The 13,186-nt window shown below is 37.0% G+C and overlaps 2 protein-coding genes and 1 long non-coding RNA gene across 3 annotated transcripts; 2 read left to right on the top strand and 1 right to left on the bottom strand.

Annotated features, from left to right (window-relative positions):
- Positions 1-13: 13 nt before the first annotated feature.
- hebp2 (heme binding protein 2) lies at positions 14-3,921 on the top strand. Its single transcript, XM_081379392.1, has 5 exons — positions 14-331; positions 702-796; positions 1,012-1,147; positions 1,863-2,043; positions 2,726-3,921. Exons 2-5 carry the CDS (start codon positions 722-724, stop codon positions 2,913-2,915), a joined length of 582 nt encoding a protein of 193 aa, XP_081235518.1. The 5' UTR covers positions 14-331; positions 702-721; the 3' UTR covers positions 2,916-3,921.
- A 483-nt stretch (positions 3,922-4,404) lies between these two features.
- On the top strand, positions 4,405-8,872 carry LOC308698916 (uncharacterized protein). The gene is made up of 11 exons (XM_081379391.1): positions 4,405-4,726; positions 5,329-5,539; positions 5,639-5,852; positions 5,927-6,203; positions 6,288-6,465; positions 6,568-6,644; positions 6,732-6,912; positions 7,060-7,308; positions 7,390-7,561; positions 7,687-7,835; positions 7,979-8,872. Exons 1-11 carry the CDS (start codon positions 4,454-4,456, stop codon positions 8,224-8,226), a joined length of 2,229 nt encoding a protein of 742 aa, XP_081235517.1. The 5' UTR covers positions 4,405-4,453; the 3' UTR covers positions 8,227-8,872.
- On the bottom strand, positions 7,727-9,590 carry LOC308698917. The gene is made up of 4 exons (XR_014031125.1): positions 9,308-9,590; positions 9,142-9,211; positions 8,482-8,639; positions 7,727-8,300 (listed from the first exon to the last, which is right to left on the bottom strand). It is a non-coding gene; the product is annotated as an uncharacterized lncRNA (long non-coding RNA).
- Between the last annotated feature and the right edge of the window lie 3,596 nt (positions 9,591-13,186).

Below are 13,186 nucleotides of genomic sequence, written 5' to 3'. Positions count from 1 at the left end.
GCTTTCAATTATATTTGTTCCATTGTTACAAGGGGTATTGATGTAATGTTTTTCCCCCGAGTAGCGTTGCTGGGGCGTGACTTTATTTACATATTATTCACAACCAATCGGAAACTTCTAATGCGAGTGATGTAACATGAAAACACGGAAGTGGTAGTGTAAGTGTTACTTAAGCCTACGGTTGTTACATATCACTATAGACTTTATAAAACATCACCCGTAACTGTATCTTCTTTACCTAACACACCTGTCTGAGACGGATGATACACTGCACTCGATCTTATCCGGATTAGCAGTCATTTTCTGCATTTTAACGCTCCACGGCGGACAGGTGAGTTTATAACTAAAGTAAGTTAGGATTTATGACTATGACGTTTGGACAATCTTATTGTAAAAACCTGGCCAATTTTCCATCCATATTTTCGGTTAAAAGTGTGTTTGAGGGAAAAATATTACTGTTAACGGACATGCGCGAAATAGGAAACTTTACAAACAATGTTTAATTATATCCTAGAGTAACTCATACATTATTGTTAGCCCTATCTAGCCTATCATGTTATTATGGGCTGCGTAGGTAAAACCCTCTTAACGTCCGAACGCACTGGACATGAAATTCCCACTTAATATTGAAATATGAAACCTATTATTTCCACACGTCGTAAATTGTTTGCAACTAATAATCCATTTTTAATTTTGCACAGCATTACAGTTCAAATTCAAGATGCTTAAAGCCATCGGTCAAACTTTTTTTTCCTCTGGACTCCAGCACCCAAAGTTCACTGCTCAACAGAGTAAGGTTAGTAGTAGCCTACTCAAAATGTCATTTTGCCAGAAAAACGTCTGGGCCTAACTTTGTCAGACTTTAGATTTGTTAATATTTACTTAATGCTTATTTGCAGTGGTAAGGCTTGCATTTTGTTTCTGATTTAGTCTGCTCGTGTTTATATCGAATAAGACTTTGTTTATTGCTGTAATGTTGCCAGTCATATCTGATGAAGTGATGTTTTTCAGGGTGAAGACTATGAGGTCCGCACTTACCACACCACAAACTGGGTGAGCACAGCTGTGACTGGCATGGAGCAGGACCCGGCCTTAGGCACAGGCTTCAGAAGACTCTTCAAATACATTCAGGGCAATAATGACAAAAGTAAGTCTTCATGGACCTTTAGAAACTCAGATTTTCATGTAGTTGAAACTCAAGATTAGATGCATTATTAGTTCCTTACGTCAGCTCTTGTGATTGTGACATTTTCATTACACAATTCAAATTGCATAAGCACATATGGACTTAAATATAAAGAAATGCAGTCAAGTGCTTAACTCAAGGAGTTCAGTGTAGTTTGCAGTATATTCACAGATTCGAACTTCCCAGATCAATAACTCATGAGCAAATTACACTTATTTACAATCACAGTAATGTAGACATCGACCTACAACCCAAATGTCCTAAAAACAAACTTTATAATATAAATTGATCTCTATGAGCAGGCGGCTTGAGACCGGTCCGAATAAGGAACCGCCTGCAAAGTGCAAAACCCTTTTGCACATTTTATATTATGAAACATATTCAATAGCTTCACTGTGACACCAAATTCAGTTCACACATCACTGCTTTCCTGCTGGTTATAAAGCCAAAAGTTTTACGCGGAAATGGTTTCCTGTGACTACAATAAATCACACCTCAAGATGCTTTTATAATAATAAAAATCATATGCCTGGTTGTAACCACATATTCAATTGTGTTAATGATTCACCAGGTGACATTGTACCTGCAAAATAGCTTTGGCATATTGAGATCAGTGCACCTTTTCATTAAAGAAAGACCTTTGATATGGGCTTTATCCTGTGCCGTCCTGTGTCAGAGTGTAAGGTGGAGATGACGGCACCAGTGAGCTGTTTGATTGACCCTGGGGCCGGACCCACTTGTGAAAGCACCTTCACTATCTCCTTCTTCATCCCCGAGGAACATCAGGCTGACCCACCCAAACCCACCGACGCAGACGTTTTCATAGAGAACCGGAAAGAGACCACGATGTTTGTGAGGTACATGTTTGTGGTTTTTAAATTGGAGATCAAATTTAGCTACTCTTCTGTTCAAAACAAAAGTTTCAGTAAGAACATTTATAATGTTACAAATATGTTCGAATCCTGAATGATTTCCTGATTTCATCAAAAATAATAAGCAGCACAACTGTTTTCAGCACAGATGATAGTAAGAAATGTTTCTTGAGCATCAAATTAGCATATTAGAATGATTTCTGAAGGATCATGTGACACTGAAGACTGGAGTAATGATGCAAAATAGCTTTGGCATATTGAGATCAGTGCATGTTTCTGCAGCTTTGTTCATTAAAGAAAGACCTTTGATATCGGCTTTATCTGAGCGCTTGTCCTGTGCCGTCATGTGTCAGAGTGTAAGGTGGAGATGACGGCACCAGTGAGCTGTTTAAATATGTAATTTAGTGCACATTTTAAAATGTAATAAATTACATTTTAAAATAAAAACTTTCATTTTTAAATTAAAACAGTAATATTCTGAAATAGTATTTATTTAATCAAATAAATGCAGCCTTGAAGAGCATAAGAGACTTCTTTCAGAAGCATTTAAAAATCTGACCGATCCCAAACTTTGAAATGTTATAGTTTGTTGCTAGGTCAAACTGTTCATTGGTTTAAAAATGATTTTGTTGCCATAGCTTCACCTTTGCTTGGCCGTGTTTTGCAGGACGTATGGAGGCTTTGCCAACAGTGAGAGCAGCCGTGAAGAGCTTCTGAAACTGATGGAGAGCCTCAAGAGGGATGGGATGAAATTCAAAGAGGTTCCGTACTACAGATCCGGATATGACAGCCCCTTCAAACTGACCAACCGCAGGAACGAAGTGTGGCTGATCAAAGATGAGGAAGAAAAAGCCTAAGGATCAAACGGGCATGCCTTGTGTCTGAATGATGAGGAGGTCAATTGTTTGTTTGAACTTAACAATAGTTATGTAGGTGCTTCTGTTTACTATGTACATACATGCAAGTGCCTGAATGTTTTTATAAGAGAATTTAACACTGTACTGATTGTATCCGACCAATATATTTGACAGCAACATTAACACTTTAAATACCTACAATTAACTGTGAAATCATATGAAAAGTTTTAATTATTTTTGATTAATTGTTTTTGTCACTAATAATGTATCATTCAAAGTACTCATGTAATGGGTGTGTAAAGGTGCAAGTACTGAATGACAGGACTGAATCAATGACTTTTGTTTTGAAATATGAATACATAATCTCATCTGCATTTTGAGCTTTTTATATTGCACTAGATCTTGAATCTAAAAATGTAAGAGAACAATAACGGTGTATTAAATTGACACTAGTTTTTCTGTACTTTGTCGTTTTGATCTTAAAATAACTGGTACACATCGTAACCTTTGGCCCACTAGTGGTTCAAAAAATAAACGGCACGTCTTGCGGAAGAACTTTGTTTTGGTTGTGATTTGGCTTTGATTTGAATAGGCATAGTCTTAAACCACAACATAAGGACTGGAATATTAAACAAATTATTTTAAAAATGTCAATATGGTTATCAACGGTTGTTCAAATATATACATTTAATTTAAGTGATTAAAACAGAAAATTATTTTTTTTTAATAGCCTAATAATACAAATACAGAATAATGTAAATAATATAGTATCAACTGCTAGTAGGCTACATCTTTTTACAAAACTATTCTAACGGGGTATTCAAGGCAGGTTAAGTGACATTTCGGTTAGACATATGCGTACTGTACACATGTTTGAAGGAGGATTTGTTTGCACTCTCCAAAAAAGTGACATAGTTTAATTAAAATTAATTGTTTTAATTCGATTCTGTCTACACATTAATTCTGTGTATAAAGAGAAACGTCATTAAAGGGGGGGTGAAATGCTATTTCGTGCATACTGAGTTTTTTACACTGTTAAAGAGTTGGATTCCCATGCCAAACATGGACAAAGTTTCAAAAATGAAGTTGTACGTTTGATGGAGTATTTCTGTGCCAAAAATACTCCTTCCGGTTTGTCACAAGTTTCGGAAAGTAAAATCTAAAGCTCGTCCTGACATGGTAAATGACATTTTGAATGTGTTCTTTAGAATTAGGTTTGAATGCAACATCAGTTTTTGCTGGGTTCCAGGGCATGCTGGGGTGAGGGGGAATGAGCGGGTGGATAAAACTGCAAAGGAAAGCTTAGGAAGAGAAGTAGATGTCCATGTATTATTGTGGAGAGTGGAACTGAGGGAACAAATCAAAGAGGGCTTTAGTTCCAACTTTGATCTGTGGAGGGCAGTAATACGCTCAGCAGCGTCTACACTGCCGGAATCCTACAAAAAGAAGAAGAAGTTTCGGACAGTTTTTTCCGAGTATGGGCGTGTGTGACGTCAGATGAAGCGGAATTGCACTCTCCCGGAGAGCAAGAGAGCGAAATGTCACCAAAGAAGTGTGTTTTTGGTTGCCAGTGCAAGACAACCCTGTACAGATTACCAAAAAACCCAGCATTAAGGGACCAGTGGATGGAGTTTATTTTTACAGAGCATCAACGGAGTTGTGCAAGTGTTCTAGTTTGCTCCCTGCATTTCCAAGATGATTGTTTCATAAACAAAGCCCAGTTCGACGCCGGATTTGCAGATCGTTTATTACTCAAGGATGGAGCAGTCCCAACGATAAAGGGTCACGGTCGTGCGTTGGAACCGCAGGCGGTGAGTAAAACTGTGCCAAATGTCTGTGTGACAGCAAGCAAACAACATGATCACATAGTTAATGTATCTATGGAGCATGCGATGTATGGTGTGTGTGTGTGTACATTTGTTAAGCTGGTCACTGTAGGTGTCTGTTTGTTTTTTGTAAAACCACTTCAAACAACAATACACAAAGAGTGTGAAAATATGTTGAAATAAATGAATTATTTCATAATAAACCTTTGTGTTTTGTTCACACAAAGCGCGCTTCTTCATTGAAATGCGCTTCTATTCCATTGTTTTTCTATGAAAATACTAGTCTGATGTGCAAAACTTGCTACTGCTAAGTCACATACAATAATCCATAAACCAAATCATGTCCTCAAACACACGCAAATGTTGTAAATCTCGCGCATGACATAGTGTTCTAATAACACTGCGCTCAAGTTAAAATCATTTCTACTTTTAAAAAAACTCTCGAGACCTTGTGTTTCCCCCCCTTTTCACTGCCCATCTCACGCTTTCCTAAGCAAAAACGATTTATAACGATTTTTAGCAAGGTGATTATTCTGAAAGTCATGTTGCCAGTAAAGATATTTATTTATTTAATTCTTTATTTATAGAGCACATCTACATATGTTACTACCAGCCAGGACTTACCTTCTGTCAAGCACATGGAATGTCAAACAGAACATAAAACAACTGTGTCTGCTGAAGTGCAAGCCAAACCACTGATGAAATCTATAGGAACTCAGTGTACCTTTTTTCCATCTCAAAAGACGGCTGCCACACAGTTTTCTTTCACTAAACAGACCGGACATGTACGGAGCAAAGGTATGTATATAATATGTGAAATGGTTCTTACTACCTTTACCTTCTAGATCATTTTAAAGGCACTGTACCTAAATCAAATATACATTTTTACTCTGTCAGGCACGCAGACAACACAGGTTGAAACATGGAGGCATGTGTCATCTACTACACCAATAAAGGCATCCACATCTGGACTCGGTCCAACACCAGTTAAAAGGCCCCATACAGAATTGCTGGATGAGGATGAGTTTCAAGCAAATTTTTCAGATATTCGACAAACTCTAGATTCCACATTTGAGCCTGGTGACTCTGTTGCAGAGCCTTCTGAAACAAGGTAATGTTGTTCAAATGTACATCGTTATTCATTAAGTTTGTTTTTAATTTATCATTGATATTCCGTACTTTCAGTGGGATGGACATCTCTTGTGATTACACAGATGCAAAGTACATTGTTTTTGAAAGCTCTCTCAGAGAGCTTTTTAAAACATGTCCTTTTTGCAAGAATAGCTGCAATGTACAGCGACGTCGGCTTGGGACATTTGTGTCGTTCTGTCAGGTCTGCAAACACTGTCAATATACCAAAAAATGGCAGAGCCAGCCTGTAAAAGGAAGCACCCCAGTTGGAAACCTGCAAATGTCAGCGGCAGTGTATTTCACTGGTGGATCATTTATTCAAATGCATAAGGTATTTTAGGAGTATTATGTGCATATTGTTTTGTAGAATTCACAAAGGAAACAACCCATAATTCCATTTCTGCTATGTTGCCAGATTTGCAGAGCTATGAATCTGCAAATACACCAGTTCAGATCATTCAGAATGCATGCTCGGTTGTTTCTGGAACCAGCCATATTTCACAAGTGGAAGACGGATCAGCAGGCCATGTTCCAGTCACTACAACCGTTGGGCAAAATCGCACTGAGTGGCGATATGCGTGCTGATTCTCCAGGTTATTTTAAAAATAATATTTATCCTATGTTGGCAAGACTTTGTAATCATTCTAATGTAAAATTACATATTTTATTAACTTACAAATATTTTCTATATTTAGGACATTCTGCCAAATATGGCAGCTATACTTTATTGCATCTTGACAGCAATAAAATTCTGGACATTCAACTAATACAGGTAAATTTCTCTTGCGGTATGTAGTAATGCTTCATGTTTTTTAATGCGACTTTGCATTTGGTAAGGTGATTTTGATTTTTTTTAAAGAGCAATGAAGTTGGAGGCAGTGCACACATGGAGAAGGAAGGACTCAGAAGAGGTCTGGATCATCTAGAGTCCAACCAGTTACAAGTAGATTACATTGTGACTGATCGCCACACCCAGGTGCAGAAATATCTGAGGGAGAGAGAGATTAAACAGTACTATGATGTTTGCCACCTCGAGAAGGGTAAATGGAAATCAAAATTCTTTTTATATTACTATTATTTGAACAATTATTGGACATGGATAATTATTTCATTTCAAGCTATTATTTTACTTTTAGTTAGCTTATGATTTTCATTTTGTTTCTCTTTTTGACTTCTTGTATTTCCAGGGCTATCTAAAAAATTGGAAAAACTGTCAAGAAACAAAGAGTGCCAAGTGCTGCGAAACTGGTTGCTGGGTATAAAAAATCACATCTACTGGTCAGCCATGTCTTCCACAGAAGGACCAGAGAAAGTTGCTAAGTGGAAGAGTTTAGTTAATCACATTCAGAATGTCCACATTCATGAAGATCCAGTTTTCCCCAAGTGCGCTCATGCAGACAGAGTGTCCAGAGACCCTAGTAAATGGTTAAAACCAGGTTTGTGACTGTAATTTCTAATAACCTACTTTTGGTCTAAATGTCATTATTTTGAACATTTCCCCGTTTTTATTCTAATAGGTACCATGGTCCTGTATAAAGTGGAGAAGCTGCTCACGAACAAGAGAGTTCTCCGCGATGTGGAAAAGCTGAGCCACCATCATCAAACTTCAGCTCTTGAGGCATTCCACAGTGTCATTCTGAGATTCGCCCCGAAGAATGTTGTTTTTCCTTTTATTGAAATGCTATGCAGGTAATAATTGTTCTAATACTTTACATCACCCAGTGTTGTCAAGACAATAACGCCTCATTTTCAAACGTGTACATGTGCTTGTTAGTAATTTTTTTTTAAACTTATTTTTCACTTTATCTTTCTAGGCTGTATCTTGCGGCAATGCATTTCAACGAGAATGCTGATCGTGAACAGGCAATGAACTTGGAAGGCAAAGCTGTATATAGAATAATGTTTCCAAAATCTAAGAAGGGGCAACCAACAGTGAAGTCAGTGAAGACAGAGCCTACTTTTGGTTTGTTCATAAGTCTTTTTTTATAAATACAAGTAAATGGTATATATAATTAAAATATAACTGTACTTCCAAAAAGTGTCACAAATGTTTAGAAATAGTACAACAAACAAATAACAGTAAATAAGAGGGTTTTTTTATGGCAGGATACGTCAAAGATCTGATGAGACTGGTGTTTGTCGAGGTGTTTGAAGACCCTGCCAACTATGTTGAGGAACTACAAAAAGTACCCATTCCAGTTTCCCTATCAGAACAGTTTGACAGGCCAGCAGAGGAGGATCTCATTGCTAGACATGTGTCTAGGTTCAAACCAGCGGTGACCGGAAGCCAACGTAGTTCCCACCAGCATCAGGAAACTCCTGCCGAATCCGCAGGACAACACACGATGGAATGACCACGCGCACGTGTCTGCCAAGATATCCCCAGCACCAGCTGACAAAACTACGATAGGCAAGATACCTGAAACGTCTGGCAGAGTGGTGGAATTATTACATAGTCAGTAATGCAGCATTTTGTATTATGTTCAACAAATACTTCTTGTACATTTGTATGCTACATTTTTAGATGTCCTTGCAAATACATTTTTCCAATTATTGATAATATCATTACATAATGATGAAATCTGAAATCTTTTTTCATAATTACTCACTCCTCTCTTCTCCTTCTAAGTGGGCCATAGTCAGCTCTGTAAATGTTATTTATGTTCTGAAGTGTATAGACATTTAGGTAGTTGGCATCCAGTCCTGGATGTTCTGTCATGCACTGTAGAGAGGTTGGCAGTGGCACCTGAGTCAACCGTCTCCTTACCTTTTTTTCAAAAAAATCATAAATTATGTAAGCCATGTAATTTACAGTCACACTGTAATTGCTGACATTGTCATTAATTCCAATTTTAATTATATGATGAGATAGGGACTATCTATGCATGCATGTAATTACATCCTATTACAGCAATACAATGGTTGGATAATACCTAAAATGTTATATAATGATCCCCAAAGTTTATAAATGAAGGTGAAGGAATAATGTGTAAAATCTTTTATGAAGACAGTGCTAAAGTGCATTTAGTAAACTAATTGTATGCTATCATATTAAAGGTATAGTGGAGGATCTTTCCGAATTTTAGATAAGACCCGCCCCCTCCACTTTTTGAATAAGTTTGATTGATTCACCAGAATGATTGACAATTAGGAGGACCAATAGTATAGGTGATCCACCCGGAAGTAAAACATCCTCCGCTATACCTTTAATTAAGTATTACAAACTACAACTTTACACATTATAATGCATTTCAAGACATAAGTATAACCGGTTCTATTTCTTGGCAGCAAACGTTTTCCGCCTCAGTTGACATCAAGCTGCACTTCCCACATGTACACCTTTAAAGAAAATAAATAAATAAATATGACGACATAAAGTGGAAATTAGTCATTTACAAAAACCGCTAATGAAATATATACAGTTCCAGTACACACCACATAGAGACGTCCTGCTGTAGTTGTTTGCTGCTGCTCGTGTTCAATTTCAGCCTCGGGATCTGATTCTGGATCATAAATGTATGGCTGAATCTGATTGTTAGCCATGGTTTGTTTTGGATAACGTTTTTTTCCTCACGGTAAAGGATGTCACAACTTCCAGACGCTCTCAACGCAAAAGATGCGCACGCTCGTGATTCTTTTATGGGAAGCCAAACAAACCAAAAGTGGGACGAGACAGCGGGGGTTTACAGAGCTCGCGCCGCGCTGACATGTCATCTGCGTATGGCAAGCCACGAGGGTCAGAAATACGCCATAGGCTAATCGCGTTTAAAGCCAAACGCCGTCAAATACGGCGTTTTAAACCGTATTTGCGCCGTAAAATACGCCGTTGTAATAACAAACGCCGTAAAAGACGCGCGAAATACGTCAATGACGCCGTATTTGACGGCGTTTTAGTGTGCATGGAAAGCGCCGCTTTTTACGCCGTTCAACTCGCCATATGACGCCGTAAAAAACGCCGTTTTGGTTGCACAGAGCGCGTGCTATTTTACGGCGTTTTGCTTATAGTATAATGAGACACGCCCGCTGATTTCCACAGCCAGTAAGTTTGAACTGTTCTCTCCCAATCAATGATGAACTGAGTCAGACCAGACGAATTCAGCACGGATCATTTAATCCAATTCTTATGCTCATATATGAGGAGTTATTAAACAAGAAAAAGTGTTGAATAACACTAAATATTGATATAACCAATAGAATGCCCTATGAATTTGTGTTTTAATAGGCCTATTTGAAAAAAATAAGACGAATGTATTTTTTGCTATTTCTAAAAAATGTGTCAGGTTTGTTAGTTGGTCTATAAGCTTCTCCTTCCAGAAATAATAGTGTTCCGATTTTTGTAGGCTAATTAAATTCGTGTTTTATTAATATTACATTGATTATATATTCATTACATAACATTATTACATTTCGTTTATCCAATACCTATATTTTTGTAAAATGAAGATTCAATTAGTTTGTCCTTTCGATCGTCCAGTTCATAGTGAAATAAACGACTTGGGGAAAAAAGTCAACCGTTTGTGTGTATAGAGGTTCAGGGAGTAAAGCTGTTTTTAAAATACGAATTTTGAAATAATTTCCGTCATTTTAAAAGATAAAACATAAGGTGCAAGGGGAGCAAATGACAATGAATAAATAAATAACAATAACATAGCCTAGTTATTTATTTCCCACATTTGAGTCATTATTCTTAAAAGAAATGTAAATTATGCTTGCAACAATAGCTGTAGGTTAATTGGTCTGGATGAGTGTGATTGACCTAATATTGTGTCCCAGACAGGCATTAAATAATTCGTGAATATTTGTAAAAATTCGTGGCTTGAAAGAGTTGGAAAATTGACAGTTCTGTCGATGTTTTGCCCATGGTTAGTTAAGTAAAACTAAAACTTTTAAAAACATTTAAATGCTAATCGAAATAAACCTGAAATAAAGGAAAATATAACTATTAGTTAAAAAACTTCAACTAAACGGAAATGAGAATTTTTTTTTTTTATCAACAAACTGGATTCATTTCGGGTTTTTTTTTCCTGCCACCTTCAACCGACGCGATCTTCCATTCATTAACCGACAAGATTATGTTAAATTAAAAATTAATTAGAATGAACAAGTGACTGTGACCCATTAAAAATACCAAAAACATTTTTTAGTTTTAGGCTGCATAAGCAGCAACAGAATATGGGGATTTATCATCGTATTTAGGCTATACCTGTAGTGCTTCTGTGAACGGAGAAAAAACAGGATAACATTCATAACTGTATACTCTATCCATAATTCTGATACATATGGTTCTCAACTGGTTTTGTGACAGTGCTTAAAAAGATTTTTATGAATAAACTATGTTTTCTGACTGTCTGTTTTAAAGATGAAGTTGACGATCTCCATATTCGTAGTGAACGCGCCTATAGAGAAATGACATAATAGATAACATATCAGAGAGTAATCAGAGAGTAGCCTTTTTCTTTTCTTTTCTTTTTTGAATTATTTCGTTTAAAGACATTTCAAGCTTTGTGTATTTGATGTAGCCTACTATTTCTCATGTCTGTGTGAGGCATTTCGTTAAGTTATATGAGATGCGCTTAACGTGCAAGTGATCGCGTGGGCGCCTCCATGATTATATTGTCCGTTAGATTTGCTTCTTATTCATTAAAATTAAGATACAATTTATACAAAACGAAATTCACTTTAAAGAAAGGCTTTCTACAAAACAAAACTTAATGAAGTGGTCAAAATCATGTCTGAACCACTCCATGTCTCATACTGCACATCCTATCTTACTCGTGCTGTTCACTTTTCATAAATCAACATAAATGGAAAAAAATAACAATATTTTAACAAATATGAAACTAAATGCGCTTATTTAATGGCTACAACAGTATAGTAGGCCTACAGACTCTCTATTTGTACAAATTGCTGCACATTCATTTAATTCTGAATTTTGCACACACAAATTGAAAGGCATTTGTTCAAGTTCACGGATAATTGTGCGTGCATTTATTAATCATTATGACAATCATAACAAAGAGGGCTATGCTATGTACAAAAAAAATCAGATGAGCCCAGAACGCAATTACACGTTAAGTATTTTCCCCCATAGAAAACCATTATAAGAACGCTTAATGTGGCTTAATTCAGATTAGAATGTCCCCTTATTGTGTCGAAATAACGAGATATTATGTCGATACCACTGCTGTGTCCACCATGGTCTCCACATTCTTGATCAGCGGAAACGATTTTTGCTTGTTTGGGATCTGACTGGCCAGCGTATTTGAAAAAGTTAAGCAAACTTTGCTGTCTTTTTGACATTTTTCTCCTGAGTGAAACGATTGAGGCTAGCAGCAATCTCAACTAGCACACCAAGCGTGCAAGTCATGTGTCACCCATGTTCACATGTTCCGGCTCAAATTAAGCCCTGTGACACCCTTTTAAAATGTGAAGATCCTATTAATTTTGCTTTATTGATTTGAATGTTCTTTAATATTTTCTTTAATTTCAGTTCATTATTTAGCTTGTATTATTTTAATACATAAAATTAATAATTCATTGGGAGCATAAAATCGGATTACCACAAATGATCCGTGCTGAATTCGTCTGGTCTGACTCAGTTCATCATTGATTGGGAGAGAACAGTTCAAACTTACTGGCTGTGGAAATCAGCGGGCGTGTCTCATTATACTATAAGCAAAACGCCGTAAAATAGCACGCGCTCTGTGCAACCAAAACGGCGTTTTTTACGGCGTCATATGGCGAGTTGAACGGCGTAAAAAGCGGCGCTTTCCATGTACACTAAAACGCCGTCAAATACGGCGTCATTGACGTATTTCGCGCGTCTTTTACGGCGTTTGTAATTACAACGGCGTATTTTACGGCGTCCAATACGGTTTAAAACGCCGTATTTGACGGCGTTTGGCTTTAAACGCGATTAGCCTATGGCGTATTTCTATGAAGGTAAAACAGTAGCAAAACTCGAGAGCATGTAAATGTGAATTTGAGAACTTGTACAATAAATATTCGTACTTGTACATGAACATTTACACTCACAGCCCCAATGTGAAAACCTGTAAAATAAAAATCTGAAGTTGAATTTTGAAATTTGCACTCGCAGATAATAGTCACAAACCTGTATTCTGAATCTGAAGCTGCAGACGAGTAGACACAAATGTGTAAAATGCCATTCACAGAAATACAACGACAGGCACAAACTTGTAATATATATTTTGCGTTTAATCTTACGTTCACATTCGCGGTACTACCTCAAATAGGCACTTGCAACTTCTCAAATCTGTCACTGCAAGTTCAAATTTCGCGCCTTGACTTTTG

Source organism: Scardinius erythrophthalmus (genome assembly GCF_964197995.2).
Source record: "Scardinius erythrophthalmus genome assembly, chromosome: 11".
In the NCBI taxonomy this organism is placed as follows: domain Eukaryota; kingdom Metazoa; phylum Chordata; class Actinopteri; order Cypriniformes; family Leuciscidae; genus Scardinius; species Scardinius erythrophthalmus.
Note: the sequence above shows the minus strand (reverse complement) of the source record. Positions and strands in the feature narration are given on the sequence as shown.

Coding starts and splice junctions, on each gene's coding strand:
- LOC308698916 (XM_081379391.1), top strand. CDS start 4,454: ATGTCACCAAAGAAGTGTGTTTTTGGTTGCCAGTGCAAGACAACCCTG. Junction 5,540..5,638: donor CGGACATGTACGGAGCAAAG/GTATGTATATAA, acceptor TTACTCTGTCAG/GCACGCAGACAACACAGGTT. Junction 7,836..7,978: donor GAAGACAGAGCCTACTTTTG/GTTTGTTCATAA, acceptor TTTTTATGGCAG/GATACGTCAAAGATCTGATG.
- hebp2 (XM_081379392.1), top strand. CDS start 722: ATGCTTAAAGCCATCGGTCAAACTTTTTTTTCCTCTGGACTCCAGCAC. Junction 797..1,011: donor TCACTGCTCAACAGAGTAAG/GTTAGTAGTAGC, acceptor GATGTTTTTCAG/GGTGAAGACTATGAGGTCCG. Junction 2,044..2,725: donor GAGACCACGATGTTTGTGAG/GTACATGTTTGT, acceptor CGTGTTTTGCAG/GACGTATGGAGGCTTTGCCA.